Source organism: Helicoverpa armigera, chromosome 15 (assembly GCF_030705265.1).
Source record: "Helicoverpa armigera isolate CAAS_96S chromosome 15, ASM3070526v1, whole genome shotgun sequence".
Lineage (NCBI taxonomy): Eukaryota > Metazoa > Arthropoda > Insecta > Lepidoptera > Noctuidae > Helicoverpa > Helicoverpa armigera.
This window is the reverse complement of record NC_087134.1, coordinates 6,247,561-6,272,876: the sequence shown is the minus strand read 5'-3', so window position 1 is coordinate 6,272,876 and position 25,316 is coordinate 6,247,561. Positions and strand designations below refer to the sequence as shown.

Below are 25,316 nucleotides of genomic sequence, written 5' to 3'. Positions count from 1 at the left end.
TTTATTGACTGATCAGTGATCAATTTTGTTTCGTGGAACAGAGTCTTGTGAGACCAACCGTCACCGATCGCTTTGAATAGCTTTCAAAGTGTGTGCTGTTAGTTTTGTTTTGTATTTAGATTGTAAATAAATAGAAGTGAATGCAATATAATGCATAGATACCGATCAGAAACTGCATGGCGGGGGGAAAATAATTCTAGCTCAAGATGTATCGTAACCGGTGACCCGTTAGCCGGTAAGATATCATAATCGAGTGTTGTTCAATAATTATTTCAAGTTCATTCGATGGTCTGCTCACCACATTATCTTGGATTTTTGCAGCAATTTACAATGAAGAGCTGTGGCGAATAAACAAAGTGTCTCCGCTATACAATTTACAGTACAGTGCAGTGAGATTAAAGCAATATGCATCTAAAATAAGACAAGCTCTCGTGAGTGCAGTAACAGCTAGTTCGTCAACAAAATATGTTGTTCAAATCGAAGAACAAGCTAATTTAAAATATTCTGAAGATGATGCCAGTGCTTTGATTGTAAGTTGTCATCTCAAGATACCATTTTTCTTATACTTCAATAATAATCTGTAGTATATAGAGGCAAAGTTTAGATGTCAACAATAGCACCAGATCTATACTATAAACTCGTCACTCTACTAAATACTCAATATTCATTATTATGCTAATACTTTTCCAGATTAACGTATTATCATCAGGTCAGGAGAGAAACAGTAAAAGTAATGTGGCCTACTCAGCCATTCTTCTGTCTTGGGGGCTCAGCACTGCTTTAGAAAATGCCACCCATTTGCCATATATGCTGGAGAGAGGAGAACAGAGGGTCGGCACATCTGTGAAGGCAACTTTACAAACTATCTTTGACTGCCAAATAAATCAGTTTTATTTTACTCAGGTAAGTTTATCAACAAAAGCATTGTTCACATCTTTTGAAAGTTTGAAAATTCAGTGGCATGAAGAGCAATGCAAACTACTTCATAGAAATAAAAGACTAACCATTTATACAAATTTTTATTTCTCATGTTTTTTTTATAATTTGTTACACTCTGAACCTACTCAAATGGAGTATGGTTAATATACTTTATGTTACCAGAACTTGTTCATCTGAATAATTAATTTTTCATTATATAGAATGACAGAATCTCGCTCCTTGTAAAACTTATAATCAGTTGCATCTGGCTAGATCGGAAGTCAACCCCAACATAGTTGTTAAAAGGCTAAGCAGATGAGATGATGACTGAATCTATAGATAAGACTGCTCATCTAAAGTTAATTTAATGTCTTCAAATTATTTTTCAGCTACAATTACTGTACTTTGCCTTTAAGTTTGTGGAGAATGACTCGGCCCGCAGCACTGACGCATTTACCTTTACATACAAAATACCACAAGTTGAACATAAAGAAAAATTGAAAGTAAACTTTGAAGTTGGAGACATACAGATTATATGGAATGGGTATGTTTATTTTATTACCCTCTTATGCAGAGATTCAAGAGGATTGAGCTGATAGCCTATGGCAGAGGATATTGCCCAGTATTGACTTACTGTTGAGGATGAGGCCAATCTACCACATTGGCCTAGTCTTACCAGACACAACCACTTTGGTTCCCAGGCAGAGACCCATTAAGATACCTTTTGAGATCAGTTGCATGCAATGGCTGTCTGAAGATCATCAATATATTTTTCATACACTATCGTCCTACATTAGTTTCCATAACTAACATGCAATTTATTGTTCCAGGATCCAAGATGAGGAAGCCAAGGTGACAGATTTAGTGACAGTAGCATACAAAATTTTACAGAACCAAATATTTGACAGTTTTGCCTTAGATGTTACTGTATTTGACCTATGTGAAGTAAAGTCGCCTAGAGCAGAGGTAAAGGGCAGTGGGGCTGTGAAGATGAAGACTCCAGAAATTGTTAATTGTGTGTTAACAATTTTAAATGAAATCAGTAATATTTAATTGCCCAGACGAAGATCCCAAAATTGCGTCTGAACTGATTTATTTTTAATTGTAATTTAAATGATAAATAAAAGAACAATGATATTGTTTTTCAACATTTACTCTCATGAATTACACCTTACAAATGTGTCTGCATATTGTAACCTTACAAAATATTATATCATTACAATGTGCTAAACTTAAAAATAACCTATTTTGTAATCATGTCTTTCAGTACCTTGCAAGCAGTCCTTTTAATAAGAATTACAATTTCAACACTTCAAAACCATTCCAAAATTGGTATCTTGTGCATAACTATTTATACTAGGCCACCACCTAAAAGCATACTTGGTATTTTGATCTAAACAGTTGACAAATTGGTCTCCACTCTTCGATGCAAGGTATAGAAGGTACCAGAAATAAATCACAATTAGATGAATTTTAAAACTATACAATGTTTACACCTCGATTCACTTATCAGGATTAAATTTTTCCAATTTGTACAGATGAATCCTCATAAATAATAATGTTGACATAAATAATAAAATATTTTCCATTTCACTAATATTCCAATATAATATGTAAACCTAAATATATAACGTATGTACCTGTTAAACAATGTAGCTGATGCTACAAGATATATTACAAGTAAATGTTTCGACGCCTGCAGCTAACATTCAGTCGTATCCTCACTAGGATGAGACTTAATTTTCACACTCCCCAAACAATTGCCTATATTGTTGCAGAATTCCATCCACTGAGTAACTCGTACTCGTCCATTTCATTAAAAATCTTAGAAAAATTGCCAATATAGGTGATTGTATCAAAGAGGCAGCATTATACATAGATGCCTCATCTAAATACCACATTCGGCCAACACGACGATCATGAGACTATGAAGATAATACAACATATAACACGATGTTTGAAATAAATGCCAGATTACGAGATATTTGTGAAACTTTTATGACATTTGCAATTAAAATATACACAGAGTTACATACACACAAAATTACATAGAAGCTTAATTATTCGTATGAAGGATCTATTTAATTATTATGTATTACAAACGACTTAATTTCTCACATCTGGTCCATTCAGCGTAACCTTTATCTGCAATCTGTACTCGTTCGAAATAATCTTATGTTTACGGTATTATAGATGCCTATTAGATTAATTTTAAATTGCCACCAAGTTTAGGGGACCTAACAGTTATCGCAAAGGGAATGGGAAATGATTCGAATGCTAGAATTTGATCTGTCTGCAATGTTGTTCATATACATGAAGGATCTGATATTGTCTTAACAATGATGGCATTAATGTAATGTAATTGAATATTTCTACTAAGTATAGAGGGTGCCTTAGTGGCATATCATATAATAACGTGAGTCAGACGCAAGCTATTCTGTAGCATATATAAAATAATTCTATGAATCCGGCATGCAATAAGTTTCGTACCAATGTTCGTTGCACACAGCTGCACCTCCTCCTAGGGGAAAAGAAAAACAGATACTTTGTTCAAATTTTGTTGGCAACAAAAATATTCAACCGAATCAAATAATTCCCACTATCAGAATAAATAACGTGTTTGTACTCTATGCAGATAAACCGGAATACTCGACCATACGAAATTATTACTAGGCAACATTATCAGATAGATAAAGATTAGTAATCATTTGCATGTTTATTAAATTGTTTCACATAAGGCTATGAAGTTAGAGCTAGAATATAATCATATTGTAATAAAAATGAAAGTCCTATATGTAAATGATAACTGTCATTAAAAATGTTTTGTATTTAAACCAAGTTTATGTACCTAGTTTTCGTCAAATAGCTTAGCTTGTCGCGCAAGCGCAATGTTCGTTACAGCCTTTTTATCGTCCCACAGCTGTGCACAGGCCTCCTCTCACACGGAGAAGAATTGAGCATTAATCACCACGCTTGCTCAATGCGTGGTGATTTCAGTCTTTATAGTCCAGGTTTCCTCAAGATGTTTTCCTTCACCTTTTTATCAGCCATTGGTATCTAATATATACTTAGAAAGTATACAAACATAGCAAAGTTGCATAACCCACCCAGTCATACATGAGAGATTGGTGCTCTACCCACTAGGCAACCACGACTTTTGGGTCCAACTATATTTGTAAGGAAGTATAAGTACCTCATCAGCCCGGTGTAAAGGGCAGCGACCCCTCCTCAGTGTGTGCAGTGCAGTACCTAACAACAGCCGCCGCCCGCCGCGCCGCCCGCGCCCGCGCCCCCCGCGCCGCTCGCGCCGCCCGCCGTCGAGTGCTGGGGACCGATCTTGATGCCGTTCGCCTGTGGGATCGATGCGTTTTGTTTAGATGGTGGATCCGATAATTTCAATTCAGGTGATAACTGCCGAAATCATAGGGCTAGACTGTTGAAATTAATAACCTGTGTAAATATTATTAACTTTGTAACTCAAATATATTTTTAGTCTGTTGAAAACAAATAACAAACAAAAACACAAATGTGTTTTAATAGAGAATTTTAGAGTAAGATAACATGGATGGATGATCTCATCCCAAATTGACCCAATTCAATAAAAAAAATAATAAACATCCCAGGATATGTCAGAACTGAGCTGATATGTCATAGGTAGCTACTTAAGTATACCTAATTATTAAAACTACAAAAATAGATCCAAAATAGATATACGGAAAGAAAATATATAGATAGACCTTTTCAAACAAAGACCTACTGTTCGCCGCCCCTATACAATGTAATTCAATGTCAAATAATCGTGAACGACTATCGATTAGTAGATAAGCGCGTCACTCACCTCATTGTTGATATCGAATACTCCTTCCTGTATTTTCTCGTAGATCTCTTTGGCAGTGTTGATGAAGGCTTCCTCGACGTTGGCAGCGGTTTTGGCTGATGTCTCCATGAAGACCAGGCCGTGCTCACGGGCGAAGGCCTCACCTTCCTCCTTCTTTACTTCACGTCGAGATTCCAAGTCACTGGAATTGAATGATTAGTTAGGTCAAGGCTTAGAAATTGTTGCGTAGTAACCTACTATACTGCTTGTAGTGGGTTCGATTTTCTCAAAAAATATATAGGTATTTAAAGAAACAGAACTGTAATGTTAAAGCCAATCCATTCTCTAAACTGTTTATAAACATTATCGATAAACCTAATAATATTAATTACCTAATAATGAAATAAGAAAAACTGGTAAGTAGCACTTAACAACTAATCTGAGACAAAATAAAAGTAATTTAAGTACTCATTTGGACAACGATCATAAGAAAGATACATAATGTTGTGGCGTTAGTGAAAGCGTAACATCCAAATTAAGGCGACGAACCGACTAAATAATGGAAGTCAAGTACCTACCTAAGTTTGTACAACAATGACGTACCTACATTATCCGCTGGGAAGGGAACAGTCGTGCACTTTAGCGTAACGGTAGACCAAACCACAATATACTTTACATATCAACTTAGTGACAAAAGATAACGGGATTGTGTTAATACAATGACAATGACTGTGGACGACATAATGTATGCTGTTCACACCATATAACAGTGAGTATTATGATGATTGAGATTTTAATATCCCAGTGTTAGTTACTGCTAAGAGATAAGACCTATGTTTCTGTGTTGTTTAGTTAGCAGATTTCTTTGGTCTATACTTGTCTTCTATAGTAACGTTATAAAGCGAATATATAGTTTGTTTGGACTGATTTCATAACTGCTAGACGCTAAGGAGAACCGATTTGAGAGAGAGAGAGATTATAGATCCCTAAGTTCACTGAACAACAACTTAACATTAGTTAAAATTAATGGTCACATAAAGCGAATCAGTACTATCCAGCATGATAAGGACTTTAACCACTCTACCAATCCACACTTTATCCATGACTTACAATAAGAGTTATATTTACTGACACCTTTAAGAAGGTCGACGGAGCATCAAATGAGGTCCCATGAAGAACTTATTTTTACAATCCATGCTTTTTTTGTGCTATTGTCAGCAACAGGACTTTTTTGCCTAGTAGATGCCTATAAAAAATTATTAAAAAAACAAAATACCCGACTGCACACTAAAAAAAGAGTAAAACAAGCCCCACAATAATATTGATCAATACAACTTTACTGAATATAATTTATAAATATTGATGGGAAGCATCGCAGGCGGGGACCAACAGAGGCTTATTTATAGTCATTTCGGTTGTGCACCATTTAGCAGAATTTTCGTTGGTGGCGGTCAAGGTGGTCCCCGCCTGCGATGCTTTCCATCAATATTTATAAATTATATTCAGTAAAGTTGTATTGATCAATATTATTGTGGGGCTTGTTTTACTCTTTTAGTGTGCAGTCGGGTATTTTGTTTTTAATAATAATTCTTTATTTATAACTTTTAGCTGTTTTATTTAACGAAAATGTTGTAGATGTAGAAGACTATGTATATGTAAGTACCATTTTAAATTATTTCGACGACATTTGGCTTTAGATTACGAGTGATGTTACTCCGCAACATAAATTTACCGCCAATGCGACGTTCAAGACGATCAAGACGACGTTCATGCATTTGATCAAGACGACGTGATTGTATCGCCAAAGAATCGCTTTTGCTTGCTAACGCATGAGTTGCTTTGCGTTGACGCAGAATTAACATGTTCCCGTGGGAATTTTGAGAAAAAACGTATCCTATATTAATTACTCCCGTGATTGAAATGAATCTAATGATACCGCATACATATTTTTTTAAAGGGAAATTTAGGATAAAATGTATCCTATGACACTCCCGTAATCAAGACAAATCTAACGATACCTCATACATCAAAATCCATCAAGCCGTTTAGGCTACAGGAGGTCACAAAGGAACAGACATACATACATACATACATACATACATACTTACATACACTCGAAAAACATTACCCTCCTTCTTTGGCAGTCGGGTAAAAAATAAGAAGACATCAGCTCACCTCTTATTACCAATCAACATGATGACCATGTTGGAGTTGGAATGCTGACGCGCGTCCTCCAGCCAGGTGGTGAGATGGTTGAATGTGTCCCGTCTGGTGATGTCGTACACTAGCAGGGCGCCCGCCGCGCCCCTGTAGTACGACCGCGTGATTGATCTGGAAATAATAATATGGGTTAACTAAACTAATAGAATAAAGAGATTTTTTGATTTTTGGACCCTAAACTCCGAATCTTAGCTAGACTATCCATGAGTAACATAGGCTAATTTTGTCCACCTATGAAAAGGAGTAACCCCGGGACTCGGGATGTAGATGAAACTGTGGAGAGGGCTGACTGAGGAAGAAGATCTGAACAAGATGCTGCATACCTCTAGATTGCAAATAAAATTGGATAAAGACTCCCTTGGTTGGTGCATTTTTAATCAATCAATGCCTAAGCCATAATTTTATTACACCTTGGCTCAGACTAAGAAAACTCAGCATTTCCTAACAAAAATCATATCTTCAAGCAAACATGTAAATCTAGTATGTAAAATAAATTGATGAATATTAAAATTCGTTCATTACAAATGAAGACTTGCATGAACTATACTACACATACTACACATGATTATTAAAAATCAAGGTCATTAGAAACAATGCAAATGGTTGAACTGAGTGAGTTAGTAACTGATAAAATATAACTGATACTATGTATTGAGCCAGTTAGGTTTGGACCAAATTAAATAATGTTTGTAATAAAGATTAGATGTAACTTTGACAGATTTTCTGAAATAATTTTAGTATTTATGTATGGTTACAATATTAATCATAGACTCTGCTTGGTATTGACCAAGCATGTTTTTGTTTTACAAGTTTTAGGTGATCATCTAGAATCTAGAAGCTATAAATATTTAAACATTTTTATCTTGTTTTTACTTTGGATTAGGTATAAGTGTTTTCAGCTTGATTCATTTATTTCATTAGCTTAAGATAGTACACCTGGTACCAAAGAAATTATATCCTATGTGAACAAAAGTGAACAATCTTAATTTACTGTTTAGTAGCTGAATGTTGTGCATTGACAAATTAGGTGCCAAACAAGATTTTAAGCAAAAGTCTAACTTTCATGGCCATTCAAGCATGAAATTCGTCATAATTACATTTGTAGCGCAGATAGGGTTAGATAAGTCAAACTCCACAGTCGAGGTAAGAATGAATATATTTACTAAAATGCCTGCCTATTTAAATGCTATTACAATGATTTCGTAGTATAGGGCGCGAATCTATCGCGATCCGCGCTGGCCAATGAGAGCGCTCGAACGAAACGTTATAAATATGGGTAGCTTGGCGCGCGAGACTTCAGTGGGGCGCCCGCTGTTGCGGCGCGCGCATGTATGTATTGCAGCTACAGTACTCCCCCCCTAGCGAAGCGTACCGGCAACTTCACGGCTCGGCCCGATCTCATGCGACGTGTAGCAGTGGCGTCGTTGCTCGTAGAAGGACTCGGAGATCGGCTGGTGGCGACGTCTGATGCCGGTGGAGCTGGAGCGGGTGCAGGCGGGTTATCTTCATCGATGTTGAGCGTGTACGCCGGTTTTAGCCGGTCGATCGAGATGGTGCTGGATCTTCCCGGTAGCTGGACGGTGAAGTACTTCTCATTGCGTTCAATGACCTTGTACGGGCCCTTGTACGGCTGCTGCAGCGGTTTGCGGACGGCGTCGTCGCGTAGCAGCACGTGACTACATGTTGTCAAGTCATTGTGCACGAACATGCCACGATTGCTTGAATGTGGCCTAAATGTAGGCGTTAACCTCGTGATCACGTCATGAAGGTGATTGACGAAGCTATAATCCATTGCCTTCGCTGCCGGTGATGGTGATATGAAATCGCCGGGTAAGCGCAATGCTTGGCCGAAAGTGAGCTGCGCGGCGCTGGTGCCGGTATCAGTGCGCACGGCGGCTCGTAAACCCATTAGCACAGTAGGTAGCTCGACAATCCAGTTGTTAGCACTTTCTAAGCGAGCCATAAGTGCAGTCTTCAGTGTTCGGTGCCAGCGTTCGACGATGCCGTTACTTTGCGGGTGGTAGGCAGTGGTACGGGTACGTTCGGCGCCCAAGAGATGTGCGAGGTCACGGAACAGCTGACTTTCAAACTGTCGTCCTTGGTCAGTCGTTATTCTAGCTGGGCACCCGTAGCGTGTTATCCACGTCGAATACAACTTGTTGGCGATGACGTCAGCGGTGATTTCACGCAATGGTACTGCTTCGGGCCAACGTGTGCAGCGATCGATCATCGTCAGTAGGTAGCGATGTCCAGCCGATGAAGTAGGTAGCGGACCAACGATGTCGATGTGTACGTGTTGAAAACGTTCGCTTGGCGGGAACGCTGCGAGTTCGGCTCGGCTGTGACGTAGTACTTTCGAGCGTTGACACGATGTACACGTTTTCGCCCACTCGCCGACGTCGGTATTCATTGCGGGCCAGAAGAAGCGTTGCTGCATGAGTTTACGTGTAGCTCGTACCCCGGGATGACTTGTATTGTGCACGGCGTTGAATGCGATGCGACGAAAGTCGGTTGGTAGGTACGGTCGAACGTGTGACGTAGATGTTTCGCAGAATATTGGCTTGTTTGTACCGGGCATGACGATTTTCTTGAGTTGAATATTTGTTTGCTTCAATAAATCGGATATATTGCTGTCTCTTTCTTGCGCTTGAGATAAGTCGTCGTAGTTGATTGGTGATGGTAGTTCGACGGTTTCGATGCGTGAAAGTGCGTCGGCGACAACATTGTTTACTCCGCTCACATGTCGAATGTCCGTCGTGAACTCGCTGATGAATAACAGCTGACGCGTGCGTCGCTGCGTATCATTGTCGGACGGTGGCTTGCGAATGGCGTAGGTGAGCGGTTTATGGTCCGTGTAAACAACCAGTTCTCTTCCTTCGAACATTTTTCTGAAGTGTTTTATAGACATATAGATGGATAGCAATTCTCGGTCGAATGTGCTATATCTCTGTTGCGTATCTGTGAATTTCTTCGAGAAATAGCCGAGAGGTATCCACTTGTTGTTTACACGTTGTTGTAGCACGGCGCCGGCACAGGTGTTCGATGCGTCGCACATGAGAGAGATAGCGTCGGCGGGAGAAGGAGACGGATGCGCGAGTAAAGCTGCGTTTTGTATGCTGGCTTTACATAACTCGAACGCTTGCAATGCTTCATTATTCCAGTCGATTTTCGTCTTATCGCGTTTCTTGGAATTTCGTAGGTACGCGTTGAGTGGTGCTTGTATGCGGGCAGCGTTAGGTATGCTGTCCCGATAGAAGTTCACCATGCCGATAAATCGACGTAAGTCGTGCACTGTCTCGGGTCGGGGGTAAGCAGTGATGGCGTTGACCTTGTCTAAAGGTGGCTTGATCCCCTCGCTTGTCACTTCGTACCCGAGGAACTTGACGCTTTCTTGACCGAAGACACATTTAGACGGGTTAATGGTGATACCGTACTCGTTCAGTCTGTGTAGAACTTCCTGTAGATCTTGCATGTGGCGAGCTTCGTTCTCGGAGCCTATGATGACGTCATCAATAAATGGAAACGCGAAGTCTAATCCGTTGAGTACTTGATGTATGAACCGTTGGAATGTCTGTCCGGCGTTTTTTAGACCGGGACACATTCTCGGGAACTCGAACAAGCCGTATGGTGTAGTGATGGCTGTTTTCTCGATGTCGGGTTCATAGACTGGTAATTGTTGATAAGCACGATTTAGGTCTAACGTGCTGAAGATCTTCTTGCCGTGCAGTAGGTATGTGAAGTCTTTGAGTCGTGGCACGGGGTAACGGTCTGGTTTCGTGACGTCATTCAGCCTTCTGTAGTCGCCACACACGCGGATATCGCCGTTCTTTTTAGGTACGACGTGCAGCGGACTGGACCACGGACTTTTGCTTGGACGGCAAATTCCTTGCTGCATCATCGTCTCGAATTCCTTCTTCACGGCGAGGTATCGATGTGGAGGTAAAGGCCTGGTCTTACTGTGAATGGGCGGACCAGTAGTTTCGATGTGATGTTCTACATCATGCACGATGGTCGGAGTATGTCAGGAAACTTGCTGAGTAACTGGTGATATGGTTGGTCAACGTCGATACTTCTCACGGTCGGCTCAGATGTGTATGAGATTGGCGCCTTCACGGTAAGTTTCGTTACTTTGTCGACTAGACATTGTCCGGCTATGTCGACAAGCAACTGGTGATGCTTCAGGAAATCTGCACTGATGATGGGTTTGCTGACTTCTGCGATGATAAACTTCCAGCTGTACGGTCTTCGTAAGTTGAAGTCGAGTTGCAGCGTTTTTTCACCGTAGGTAGAGATGAGTGTGTTGTTCGCTGCGTACAAACAGAAGTCGCTCGGTTTTTGTTTGCCGCCTTTTTTTCGTGGAATCACGGAGACATTTGCGCCAGTATCGATAAGAAATGACAGACGGGAGTTTCTGTCTGTTATAAATAGGCGGTACGAAGTATTTCTTGCGCCGGTTCCCGCCTCGTCCAACGCACGGGTTAGTTTCCCGCCATCGAAGTAGGTTTGACGCCGTTTTCAAACTCGCAGGGACGCGTGCAGCGCTGCGCGTCTGCGCCGAAGCGACGATGGTAGTAGCAAACGTTTGCTTGTCCTTGAAGTCGGCGCGGAGTGTTGCTACGCATGCGCGGCGCGCGCTTGTGGCGTGAGCGGCTAGGCGAGCGTGACCTTGATTGATACTTGTCGAACGATCTGCGATCGCGGCGACTCGATCGCGATGCTTTGAGTTCGGCGATTTCTTCGATGAGCATCTCGATCTTGGCTTCGATGGATGATGACGTTGATGTGGATGCGTGGGGAGGTGGTGGGGCCGAAATTGCGGCAACTGCTCCAGGTGGTTGAGTTTGTTCCAGGATTTTATCCGCCATCACCGCGAGCTCGTGGAGGTCAGAGTGCTTCGCGATATTGTCACTGACGGCGAGGACTGCGCGTATGGACTGTGGCAGGTGGTTCGTCCACATAACACGCAGCGTGGAGTCGGAGATGTTGTCGGCGGCGAGATTCTTCATGCGACGTAGTAACTGTGATGGTTTCAGGTCGCCGAGCTCCATTTCAGACAGAAGCCGCTGAACTTGCCTCTGCTCGGACTCATCATAAACCTGCAGCAGCCGGCTCTTCAGCGTTTCATACCGGTTCTTCTCGGGTGGACGCAGGATGATGTCGCTGATCTCGTCAAGGTCTTGTCTCTCGAGTTGCCCGACGAGGACCTCGTACATGCCTTGATCGCCCTTCTTCTGTGGCGACATGATGGCTTCGAATTGAGCGAACCACAGACGGATCCGATCGCGCCAAATTAGTGGGATGCGCTGAGCCGTTGATAGCCCGGAGACTGTGGCCGGAGCTTGAGCTTGGTCACCGCTGTTCGCCATGCTGAAGGGTGTCTTCTTAGTTATGGAGTAGTTAGACAACACTGGTTAGGCAGGCGGAATCACGTCGGGGTCACCACTGTAGCGCAGATAGGGTTAGATAAGTCAAACTCCACAGTCGAGGTAAGAATGAATATATTTACTAAAATGCCTGCCTATTTAAATGCTATTACAATGATTTCGTAGTATAGGGCGCCAATCTATCGCGATCCGCGCTGGCCAATGAGAGCGCTCGAACGAAACGTTATAAATATGGGTAGCTTGGCGCGCGAGACTTCAGTGGGGCGCCCGCTGTTGCGGCGCGCGCATGTATGTATTGCAGCTACACATTTATAACATTCGAGATACTTTACCAGCCCACAATCTAGGTTATTGGTACAATAAGATTGAGTTTATTCTGTTTTTTGTTTAAATTACTCAATGTTTCGTTAACTGAACCAAGTGATTTGAACTTGTTGCTGAACACTTGACTGCTTCATTAGTACATTTAGTACTAATATAAACTGAGTAATTAATCAACGTTGACTGTAAGGAGTATACCAAACGTGGTTTTAAGTATAAACATATCAGATTTGTTTTGGTAAAGGTCATTCAATTAGTATAAAGTCAATTCAGGTCAAAGGCAATTAGTATACAATTTTCATGAGTCTCAGATATGAATTGATGTAGAATTAGGCTCAAATTCACCAACAACATATTGACAACATATTGAGGACAAGAATGTTCCTTATTTTAAATTTTGCTAGTAGCTTATTTATTATATTTTTAACCTAATTGTAAGTAAAATTTTAAGAATGTTCCTTATTTTAAATTTAATTTTTTTGAATATTTGTATGCCTAAGAGGCCAAACATGAATGGTAACGTTTATTTTCTTGTCTAACAACCTGCATAACTATATGTAAACCCATGTTTTTTACAAATAAAGTATCTTATATCTAACAAAACATTTTTTTCCTTAAAAGAACTGTTAACTTTGAAAATTGAAAGTAAAAACTTCATAGTAAAGAATTGTTTAGAGAAAACTGATGGTTATTTTGCTGTGCAGACAAGAATGGCCAAAAATCAAGGAGGCCTGGCGAGTGGTAGTGCATGACATAAATTCATGTTGTCAAAACAAAACCCATGAGGTATTGAGGAACAAGAATAATAACCATATATCAGAGAGTACATGCCTTCCCTGCTATGACAAATTGCACTGGAATAAATTAATTTATTCCTAATAATAGCAAACAAGATTATAATGTTATGCAAACATGTAATCCTCTTACAACAAACTGTTTGTAATGGATTTTAGAATGTTTACATGATTCCAGACATAATTATGTATAAGACAGTTTGAAAATAACACGGAGACAGTTTCTTATCAACCTAAAATTCATAATAAAATCTTAATTGACATTAATTTCTTGCTTGAACTTTTGATTAGGGCGAAGTTGAATAAGGATAGTGGCTAATGTTACAAATGTATCTTTCATAGCTCATTTTAGCATGTTTTAGTTTTAATTGGTCCTAGATTTAACGAATGTCTATTCAATAGGTCAGATTAAATATGTATTTCCCCATAAACTTCTATTTATTTCTATCGGTGTTTGTGGCCTGTCTGGGAGGGACCTACCCTAGTTTACATAATAATAGTTGGATTAAAAATCCTAATAAGATTCTAACCTGAAAGCTTCCTGTCCAGCAGTATCCCATATCTGGAGTTTGATCTGCTTGCCATCAATGGTGATCATGCGAGCTCGAACTCTACTCCAATCGTCAGATCATGGACAGGCTGGAATCTTTTGTCCGTGAACTGGAGCAGTAAGCAGGACTTGCCTACACCTGCGAAAAAGTAAAACCATAGATTTGTATAATGCATAAACAATATAGACGTTATGATATAAAACTCATTTGTGAAATTGTATGTTATTTTACATCATATTATGGTATGATGGTTTTGTTTGTTTTTGTTGCAGTTGTAGCTAAAATATCAAGTTACTGTTCGCAATAACAAGTCCAGTTCCCAACATATAGGTGTTTATATGCTATTCTGAGTATATGTTACATTTTGAGGTCATGGAATAAAATATAACAAAGGAAAACAGGTGATGTCTGTGTAAACAGATCTTTAATAAGACCAATAAGAGCTTTGAACTCTTATCTCTCACCAGCCAGTACCTATTTAGACTACAATGTTGTTTTACAAATTAATAATTATTGTACCAGTTTTGAACTAATGAGAATTTATTTGAAATGATTGGATTATGGAAATAGATAAGTGTATTTTCTATGATTAACTAGTATTGACAACAAACAAAGAAAGTCCTTGAAATAGCCTCAAAACAACAGACATATAAACACATGTTGGTATCTTTATATTGATCCCTAATTACTTATTTACAGCTCAAAGAGCATTCACTGCACAACATCTAATGATATGCGCATTAGAGCCCTTACTCGACGTACTTACTACACAGACAGCGTAGGCGGAAAAATAGACTATCACAAAATATTACTCTTCACAACAATGAGATGAGATATCGATCGATGCTCAAGGAATGAATTGATGCAACTAAAATATCAACATCCAACTCACAAAATATGATTAAAACACTGCACTGTAACATAAAAAGACTAAATAAAATATCAGGAAATAAAATCAATACCTGTGTCGCCGATGATGATGTATTTGAACAAGTAGGCGTATGCCATCTTCTCCGCAGTTTTTTCTAACTATTGAAAATTACAATCAACAGCGATGGTAAACAAAGGTTTAGGGACAATTTGAATATATTACAAATAAGACGCAATTTTTAGAAATCTCACAGCTGGTTGAATCATGAATCAATTTGTCATTGTGTGAATGTATGAAAGAAAATTTGACAATCATAGCCAATAATATAAAGGCTGTAACACAGTGTATAGAATTTTATCTGTCATCCAGTCATTGTTTTTATTTTTGTGGCACCTATTAGGGTCAACTTCGGCTGAAAGAACAGAAATATAGGTATTTATTTCAACACATGCAAACTTAAGTTATGTGCTATTGTCTAAAATAAATAAAGCTAGTTGTTTATACAAAAAAACACACTAAACATTGAAATAGTACAAATAGTTAGTTTAGTTTTTCGTGTGTTTATAACTTAAAATCCATAAACAATAAGTGGAATTCGGTAGGCTTTTTACCAAAAGTGTTACCAAAGTCCAAAAAGGTAAACTTCGGAAGGAAGTGTTTTCTTCTCTCTGTCTAACTGTCAAAGCTGTCATAAGTCATATGTCAAATTAGGATTTTGATCAGAATATTGCGAATTGGTTTGTTATTATTTCCTTTTACAGATTGTGTCCTATTTATTCCGTGTTCAGTATATTCCCTTTGGCATTGGTTTGTTATACGATTTAACTTTAGTTTAGTGCCTTTCTTATAGCCTCTATGTGTATCAACAAGCCGTTGGTAACCTTAAAAAATTAAGTGAACAATGCCGACTTTTACGATGTATTTGTAATAATGGATTCTTCTAAAGATTCTTCATCTATGAGGAATTCTGTACATCTTGATGGCGAAGGAGAAAAAAACAGAAATTTCAAGAGTACTCATAGTTTGTCTGGGCAAAGAGATAACACAGAAAATACGTTTACACCTACCGCAAATCCAAGTTCTAGCTTTGTTCCCTTGAATGGACCTCGGACGAATCACATGAATTCCTTAGCTGGCAATGAACCAGGTCCTCAATCTAGCAAGTGTAGCGAAAGTCATCCTGAAACTAATAAAAATCTTTGTAATTCTACTCAATCACAAATGTGTAACAAGAAAGTGGGTAACTCAAACACTGATCAGGCGGATACTGCGGTTGCGGGTAACAGCAGGTCTATACCGACCTTGTATGACAATGGTACAGAGTCCAACCCAGACAAGCAGTCATGTCAGAGACACAAAGTGTGCTTGGACAAGGCAGGAAGCAGCAGTCTACCCTCAACTAGTGGAACAAGCAGAGCTAGTGACAACCCTGAGAGCAGTCAGTCCTTCAGAGAGAATAGAAAAAGGCCATCAAGCCTGAAGTTAAATAGGCCTAACTTAGATGATGAGAGTTCTAGTGACACTGGCAATGATGATTATTCATTAGGGTCAGAAGATGGGTGTATTTACACATACAGGGGTGGGGAACACTTGGCTGATTTGCCAAGCTCATTCTTCAGTTTAGACATGGGATTGCCTTTAGACAAGCATTTACCCATGCCTAACTATGTTGGGCCTCAGCAGGGGCTGCTGCAGTTAGGGAGCAGCCCTCAAGAGCATCTAGTCCTGACATGGATTTCTTGGAAATGGACTTTGATCCAGGACCTTCATGTGAGGTGGATACCGGTGACGAGTCTTCCCCTGATGCTGATTTAGAGTCTGCAAGTAATATGCCTGAGGAAAATGAGCCTGTGTTGAGAGGGACTTCTCCAGAATACGTGGCTCCTAGGAGCTTTCCTGCACCAGTGCCTGTCCTTGTGAACCCAGCGTTGGAGTCTTACGGGAGTGCTGACCTATATTCATACAGTGTGCCATCAACAAGTCGAGGAGTGACCGGTGGTCATGGTGATGCTCCAGAAAGCAGTAGCACACATGTAGACCAGAACTACAGTTTTGGTCCATATATCACTCATGTGAATTCCAGGGGTGAGCAGCTTATTGTCAGGAGGACTATGTCACATGGGCCTATTAACTTTCCTGGCAGCGTGCATGTCACCAGTGGGGATTTGGTCTCACCAAGGGAGATTTTGAGCTGTAAGTCTGTTTTGTGTATTTCAAGGTTGAGAAATGAATGATCTATATTTTACATTACCTACATGAAGTCTACCGTCAACCCGGATTAAAAGTAGCCTATTGTCTTCCTCAATAAATGGGCTATCTAACACTGAAAGAATTTTTCAAATCGGACCAGTAGTTTCGGAGATTAGCGTGTTCAAACAAACAAACAAACAAACTCTTCAGCTTACAATATTAGTATAGATTTGGTTCAAAACTTTATATTTGTGTTTCTAGCAGTACAGTTCTATTATATGTACACCATAGTTCTGTAACACACAAGGTTATCTTAAGATCTTTGTTTTGTCCAAACAAGGCCCTATGTTGTACTTCCTGTTCACTACCTAATAGGGCCTCATTACTAACTCTTTTATTGATTCATACATAAAACAAAGTGGTTACATAATATTAGGTACCATAATGTAAAATGTTGCAATGTAATGTTGAAGAAAGCAAAAGTTTCATTGTAATGTTAATTAGCTGTTTTCTCTGAATAAAAGGTAGCTTATAACACCAAAATAATTTTATATTGAAACATCCAAGTTCTTGAGATTAAGGCATCCAAACAAATAAATACAGCAAAACAATATAGTCAGGGAGAACTTAAAATATATTTATCATATAAAATAATTATTATATAAAATATATGCAACTATTGGTATATTTTTGCTCCAGTATTTAATAAAAAACATTTACAGATGATACGGAACATTTGGAAGGACCATTTGCATATCAAATCAACCAGGGTTCTTCAATAGACACAGCCAATCTGTCATCAGCTTTATATCATGTAACTATGGCCAAGAAACTGATCGCTGAAAAGACTAAATTAGATGCTGAAAACCAGGCTGCTGCTAAGGTAAGGAATTCAGTTGCTTTGAATAAGAAGATTACATTAAATATTATTAAAACAGCTTCAGTTTCAAATGAATTAAGAATCCAATTTTCAACAAACTTAAAAAAATAATCTGCCTCTCAATTCTTGAAGTCTATTAAAAATGAATCCACATCGATTTATTTGGTGATCACCTGTACTCACATAGATGATACAGATATAAAAAATATCCAGAACCACTCTTTCTTATCATCTGCCAAGCCTTTTCCTTATGCTATGCTTGGGTTGGTTTCCAGTCTAACCGGATACAGCTGTAGAGTACATGTGTTTTACTTGGGCCGACTGCCTATCTGACCTTATACTCTATCCTACAGAATTATGTGTAATTTTATAAAATTTTAATCAACAAGCGTCTTCTAGGAATGCAATAATGCTTAACGTTTATAAAACAATCACGCACGTTTATAATGTGTTTTTTTTATATTAAAGTAGTTACACTGTCGCCTAAGGTTTAAATCCTGTAATGATAGCTGTAAGTGTGTGAAAATCATTAATCTTCCTAGCTTTTTTTCCGAATTATGTTTTGGTCAGCTACATGTCTAAACAGATGCAGCTGAGTACCAGTGCTTTACAAGGAGCGACTGTCTATTTGACCTCCTCAACTTTGGTTACACTGGTTGTCTGAGTTCCTGACTTTTGCCTACCCGTAACGACTGCCGAAGATGTTCAATGACAGCCGGGACCTATACTTTAACGTGCCCTCCGAAACAGTCATTAGTGTCCAATGTACTTAGAAAGTACATACTAACTTGGAAAAGTTGAATTGGTACTTGCCTGACCTGGAATCGAACCCGCGTCCTCATACGTGAGAGACTGGTTTTTTTTTTCCAATAGTCCACCAAGTGTGTGAAAGTGTGTGTTTCCAAACCACGAAGTGTGTGAAAATAAATAAATAAAATGTTGTATGTCCTTAGGCGACGGAAGCGACAGCGAGTACGAGTTCAAGTAGCGCGGCGTGCGTGGAGCCCCCGCGGTGTATGATATGGTCGGAGTGCGAGGCCTGCGAGCGACAGGTCACGCAGATCAGCACCTCGGCCTGCGGGGCCACTGCTGTTGTTAATGTTTTTGTTAGTATCTGTTTGTTTATTAAACTTATAGTCAAAAGTTTTTTAAGATGGTCGATGTGCATGACTTATACAGAGTATTTGAGTTTCATGTTGACTTTAGTCTCATAAGCAACTTCTTTTTCATGATTTCGCTGACCAACTAATTAGCTGGAATTTTTCTTTCGTTTACTATCATATAGCTCAGTTGCAGCTATCAGGGAATGTGATCTATACAGGATGTCCTTGGAAGTTTGGATTTAATGGAATAGGATATTTGAACTGGCCAATTTTATTAATACAGTTTTTTTTTCCAGTGTTAAAATGATAAAATAGTGTCCTATTCAATTGCAGAATGCGCTGGGCGTGCCTGTGAATCTAGAGAAGATAAGTTCATCTGTTGGTACGAGACAAAGAGCTAATAATGCTCCATTACCTAGGTAAATACCTTATGATGAGTCATAGTTAACTTATATAAGACTTTGTGTACTTAAAAAGTGTATATAAAAAAGATGCAAACAGGTTTCCTTTTACCTCTTCATGCAAAAAGTTAATAACATAATCATTAAAGATGTTTTATTTTTTCTTAAAACATTTTAATTAATGTTTCTGTCAAAATATGTAATGTTTTTATGATTGATGTGTTTCTTCTTCTAGATATTTATTATCTCGAGCCGTGGCTGGTTGTACGGCGGCGGACCTGGTCACCGGTATACACAGGGCTTCTGATGGGCTGGTGACTGCGCGGTTCTTCCCAACGCACCCTGAACGGGTCATATCCTTGTCACATTGGTTGGCTGACTGGATTACTCTTGGTAAGACATTTACAGATTGCACTGAGTAATTTTGCATTTCTGAAGTTTTGTCCAGAGTTTGTGAAAAAAATTGTGACCAATACACTAAATAGATAGATATATATAGGTACTTTATTAGGTACACCAATTTACAGTTTTGATCTTAAATCTAGTTAAAGTACTTAGATGACATAATGAGCGGTCTTATCGCTAAAATCGATCTCTTCCAGACAACCCTAACATTACTGTGGTTATATAACACTAGCTTCTACCAGCGGTTTCACCCGCATCCCGTGGAAACCTCTGCACGAACCCGGATAAAAAGTAGCCTATAGCCTTCCTCGATAAATGGGCCTATCTAACACCGAAAGAATTTTTCAAATCGGACCAGTAGTTCCTGAGATTAGCGCGTTCAAACAAACAACGAAACTCTTCAGCTTTATAATATTAGTATAGATGCGTATGGCATTAAATTGTTAAATTAAAAAACACAAAGTTATTTGGTGCCAAAGTAAGCTATAGTGCTGATGGCTGCTTACCTTACTGTAACAAAATATACATTCATTGTTTTTTTTTTTTAAATCTCACTTGTCACCTAGGCCTTAAAAGGCTTACAGGTTACATTTTGAACGCAAGGTTACAAATTCACTACTGAGTATTTGTATAGGTGCCACATGGGACTGTTTACACAAAGAAGAATGCTACAGCTAAATGCGTAGAATAAAATATAATAACAATGAAAAACACAAAGCCTAGACATAAATCATGCAAGCAATATTGTTATGTTCCATGCAAAGTAATGATCAGGACATTAACATACATTATGGAAATGCACGCATTACTTTGATGGTAATTTTGTAACATGCACCATTATGGCCGCTTAGTAAATCTTTGCTTATGTGTTTACCGAGCTAACATATTCGATTTGCGTGATGCAACTAGCTTATATTATAAATCCGAAAGGGAAGTTAGGTATGAATATAATAAAAGAGGTGGAGACCATGAGAGATCTTAACATGGCCCATTTTCAACGACAACTTTTCAACGAAAACTGAACTACATCGTAAATGTTTTTTTTTTTAACAAATCCGACGTTTATCTTTAACTTGGGCCTTAGTCTTTTTATCTCGGTGCACGAAACCTTAAACTCGCAAACAATTTGATGATAAATTAAGAAAAAAATACATGATCACACTTTAAATGCTAAATACACTTTATTCAATACAGGTGCAGTACCAATCCTAACACTAAACCTCCAAGCTGGCTGCGACAACGACATCCCAGACGCATGGCATCATCAAATGGTGTTCGGTGTGTCGCCCCGCGGGGTCTACCTCTGTAACCCCGTGGAGTGCGTCCGCGAGGCAACACTGTGGCCACATCTCACGTCACCCTCAGTATTACTGATAAAGACTAGAGATGTGCTGTCGAGGTTCACTGCCGATACAGACTTGACACCCTTGATGGTCGTGCCGGATCGAAGATTCCATACTTTTAATGTGCTTGGTGAGTTTTTTTTATTAGTATGTATGTGATTTTTATTAGATACTAGCCGTTTTCCCGCGGTTTCACCCGTCTCCGCCACCGCGTGTCGTGGCAACTACTGCCCGTACCGGGATAAAATATAGCCTATGTTACTCGTGGATAATGTAGCTTTCGAATGGTGAAAGAATTTTTAAAAACTGTCCAGTAGTTTTCGAGCAAGAGTAATGAATATATTACAACCAAACAAACAAACAAAGTTTTCCTCTTTATAATATTAGTATGGATAGGTTGATTGGGTAAAACAATAGAATTTAAAAATTACTGGAATATGCCATAGAGAGAAGTATTTCGATACCTGTTGAGTTTAAACTTTCATTAAGTTCTGAACAGTAATCATTTGATGTCAGTTTTTCTTAAAGTGTACCTGATTTTTTCCCTGAGACCATTTGGCATTCATTCCCAACTTGATTCCTTCTTAGTTAGTACTTAGTTACGGCCTTTTTATCATCTCACTGCTGGCTTCCTCTCACACAGAGAATGGCGTTAATCACCACGCTTGCTCAATGCGGATTGGTGATTTCAGACCTTATAGTCCAGGATTCCTCAAGATGTTTTCCTTTTTATCAACCATTGGTGTCTAAGATGTACATACTTAGAAGTGCATATAAACTTCCTTCATGAGCCCTAAATCTTATTTCCAGGTCAAGTAATAAGTGTGATCCGGGAATGTCGCGCGATAGGCTGGGGGGAGTATGGTACCCGGACTCGTCACATTCGCATCCCGGCGTCCTACCAGGCCGGGGTGACGGTCGCAGCGCTTACAGGCTCCGAGGCACATCGCCGGCTCATGGTAGCCCCCCAACTCCCCATTATTGACCCCGCATGAACAAGTGCGTATCATTTTATATCACCTTTTCAATAACATCAGTAAATGTATATAGAAATATGTAATGTTTGGGAAGGTTAAGACCAGGTCTCACTGGTTACCAATAAAGTGTCTGATATGCTATCTGCTAGGTAAAGGCTGCTTATAATTTCTGTCAGATAAGTTCCTGATAGACTATCAGAGACTTTATCAGTATTTGGTGAAAGTGGTCATAAACATAAGGTGAGCTGCGGCTGAGTATTTTGCCGCGCATTTTAAGTGTTCACTTAAGGATTGGTTGTTTGGTCCGTACTGTCGGATATGTGATGTTACGGTATTACCTAATTAGATTGATTCGTGTGTCGATTATGTATGCACCCTATTCTAGACGGTGTTCAGTGAATTTTGTGTGTTCCAAAAGGTGATAGGTGGCTTAATCGCGCGACGATTTATTCAGCTAAATTGCACGTGAAATAATCGGTGAAAAGTAATATAATAATTATATTGACTGAATTGGTAGCACTACTCTAAAAGACGTTGAATTTTCACTCTAACCATTTCATGGTTATGATGTAAGAAAATTTTATTCCGTTCGTGACTGATGTCTTGTTTGGTATTCAAAATGCCAATGTGTGCACGCCAAATAGCTGTAGATATTCTAATACTGATGTAGTGAATAGTTCTATAGGTACCTTATTTAGCATCGTAATATAAACGACGTATTCGTGAGAAAGTGAGACAGCGCTTAGGATAGTGCTCGTTAAAGAGAACAAAAATCACTCGGCTACCGAGATCTGTCGCTTACACTATTTCCAATTTGTTTATTTTACTTTATACTCGTGTATAATACATAACCGCATGTGAATAACATTTAGAAAGTATTAAAACTGATTTCGAATAGTGGAAAATGTTCGCGAGTAACAATAATTGTACCGTCGTAAGAATAAAAGCAACACATTTTTGCTTATAATGGAACACTTGATAGTTAACGAGGACCACCGAATTAAACATTGTATTATAAATAACCCGATCTGATCACAAATAAATATTGATAAATGTCGGAAAAGATAGTCGCAGGCGCATCATTGCAGCTGAAAAGTTACTTAGCATGTTTTGGCTATGGTTTGTTACCGTCTCTATCTAACTTATGTGGTTCGACATTTGTACGACAGAGATAGGTATATTTGATCTTAAAACGTACCAAGTGATTTCTTTTTATTTCGGCCCTAATTTTCTCTTTTCTCGATGATTTAGCAAGCTTTGTATTTTTGTGTAAATATTTTCATTTAAATAATTATTTTTAATTCGAAACAGTTCGATTCTGTTTCAACTATTAAAGTCGGTTGTCATAGTAACAGATTTTTAGCTAATGTGAAGACATTCGGGGACTTCAACCCGAGACCGTATTTATCGATTTTATTACATACTAGATTCAAAATAAAAATGTACTTTAAACAGTGATGTATTTAGATGGCAGGTTTCATACTAAATAACAATTCAATATAAACGAATATATAGGCTTGCTCACACTTAATTTATATTGCTTGCATTGTACGATACTGTATGAAAATAATATCGATGAAATTTCAACCTTATTCAACGCAATAAAGATCACAACTGAATATTAATGGCAGTGTTGCCATCAACCTAAGTTTAGCAATAACAATATTAAACGAGCATGTATGTTTAACCGTACAAACTTACTAACATATATTTTTAGTTACGGATATGCACAAATAACGTATTTTATTCAATAAATATTAGCTATTTTATGTTAACTGGGCTGCATTATCGTACGTCGCTCAAAAAAAAAAACGATAATTTCACTGTGTATAATAGTTATCTACTTATTTAGTAACCGAATGTTTTCGTAAACTGAAGCTGTGTGATTGGCTAAATTTTATTAGCCAAATAAGATTGTACATAGATTTTGTAAGGGAAAATATTGTTAGTCAATTGGTGCTTACTAGTCAAAATTATATTAGCACGTACTAAAGTTTGCTATTCAAGTGGGGAACGCATCATTTTATGGCACTCCTTATTTCAAACTAAAGAACGGGATCGAAAATCGTTTTCATTTGTTTAGAATTAGCTGCACTTACATACTTCTTGTAAGTGAGTCGTTCGAACTAATATCAACTCTAAGCTCAACAAATATGGTTCAATTTCAGTTGAATAGCCCGGTCCATAAAAAAGTTGTGTTTCACATTTGAACAGCAGAAGTCTTGTAGTCATTTCAACACGACAAAATATACCTACACATGTAAACGTTATCGCACTTGATGCTAACGCTTAACTCTGTACTCTATTCGGTAATTAATTTAATATGTTACGAGGTTGTTACGAGGTGTTTCTGAGTATACCCGAACGTTTCCGAACGTTGCCGAATACTTCCGATGGTTTATTGTTGTTTTGGATTGTTACTTAAAGTTTTCGACTGGCAACAATAACACTGTACTTATTCGCAGTGTGTTTATGTTATTTATTATTATAAATAGTTTAAATGTTAATATATTATAGTTCTATTTCGTAATAGGTTATATTATGTTGTCTACTCAAGGATTTCTCATTACTTTTCTGTGCCTAAATTGTCTCGACCAAGACATGCAAAAGAAAGTTGAACAAAAGAACCCAAGCAGTATTAGCTAGCTCAAATACTGAGTTCCTAAAGTTATTTATTTATTATTCACAAAACAAAAAACTTACACGCACTTTCCTATAAATAAAACATTTTACATGTAAATTATTAAAACAAAGGCCTTGAGTGGTAACAAATCGTTGTTTATTTATATAAAAATAAATACTCTTACTACCACCTCGTAACAACTACTCAAATTGTCAGTAGTGTAGGTATAATATTTTGCAAAAGTGGTTAATTTAAAATTTCGCATTTTACTTTAAGTACCTACTGCTGTTTGTGAAGGGTCAGTTACACTACCCCTTATACTCGATTATATAAAGCAATGTCATGTATAACATTATATTTTTGGAATATACTATGATAGAACCCAAATTCTAGTTTTTTAATTCACGTTTCTAACGGTCCTAAGTCCTTAATTATCTGATATGAAATTAATTATGAGTTGTTCATGACTTAAGTCTACAGTTTAAGTTATATAACTCACATATCTACAGTTTAAGGTA

The 25,316-nt window shown here is 38.4% G+C and overlaps 3 protein-coding genes across 3 annotated transcripts; 2 read left to right on the top strand and 1 right to left on the bottom strand.

Moving 5' to 3' along the window:
• Positions 1–78: 78 nt before the first annotated feature.
• On the top strand, positions 79–2,010 carry LOC110370580 (uncharacterized). Its single transcript, XM_021326457.3, has 5 exons — positions 79–235; positions 322–530; positions 691–903; positions 1,308–1,462; positions 1,749–2,010. The coding sequence occupies exons 1-5, from the start codon at positions 151–153 to the stop codon at positions 1,969–1,971; spliced, it is 885 nt and encodes a 294-aa protein (XP_021182132.3). The 5' UTR covers positions 79–150; the 3' UTR covers positions 1,972–2,010.
• A 43-nt stretch (positions 2,011–2,053) lies between these two features.
• Positions 2,054–15,203, bottom strand: LOC110370581 (ras-related protein Rab-2A). Its single transcript, XM_021326458.3, is given in 7 exon segments — positions 2,054–3,439; positions 4,112–4,269; positions 4,757–4,937; positions 6,911–7,066; positions 13,985–14,060; positions 14,063–14,143; positions 14,968–15,203. Coding segments are annotated over 6 exon segments (642 nt in total). The 5' UTR covers positions 15,014–15,203; the 3' UTR covers positions 2,054–3,439; positions 4,112–4,167.
• Positions 15,204–15,560: 357 nt separating this feature from the next.
• On the top strand, positions 15,561–25,185 carry LOC110370565 (uncharacterized). Its single transcript, XM_021326419.3, is given in 8 exon segments — positions 15,561–16,568; positions 16,571–17,069; positions 17,789–17,949; positions 18,900–19,052; positions 19,383–19,468; positions 19,686–19,843; positions 21,050–21,328; positions 22,009–25,185. Coding segments are annotated over 8 exon segments (2,283 nt in total). The 5' UTR covers positions 15,561–15,806; the 3' UTR covers positions 22,194–25,185.
• The last annotated feature ends 131 nt before the right edge of the window (positions 25,186–25,316 follow it).

What these genes read in the sequence shown, in the direction of transcription:
- LOC110370580 (XM_021326457.3), top strand. Translation starts at nt 151, where the DNA reads ATGCATAGATACCGATCAGAAACTGCATGGCGGGGGGAAAATAATTCT. An exon ending in ATCAGTTTTATTTTACTCAG is followed by an intron (nt 904 to 1,307) that starts GTAAGTTTATCA and finishes ATTATTTTTCAG; the next exon opens with CTACAATTACTGTACTTTGC. An exon ending in ATACAGATTATATGGAATGG is followed by an intron (nt 1,463 to 1,748) that starts GTATGTTTATTT and finishes TTATTGTTCCAG; the next exon opens with GATCCAAGATGAGGAAGCCA.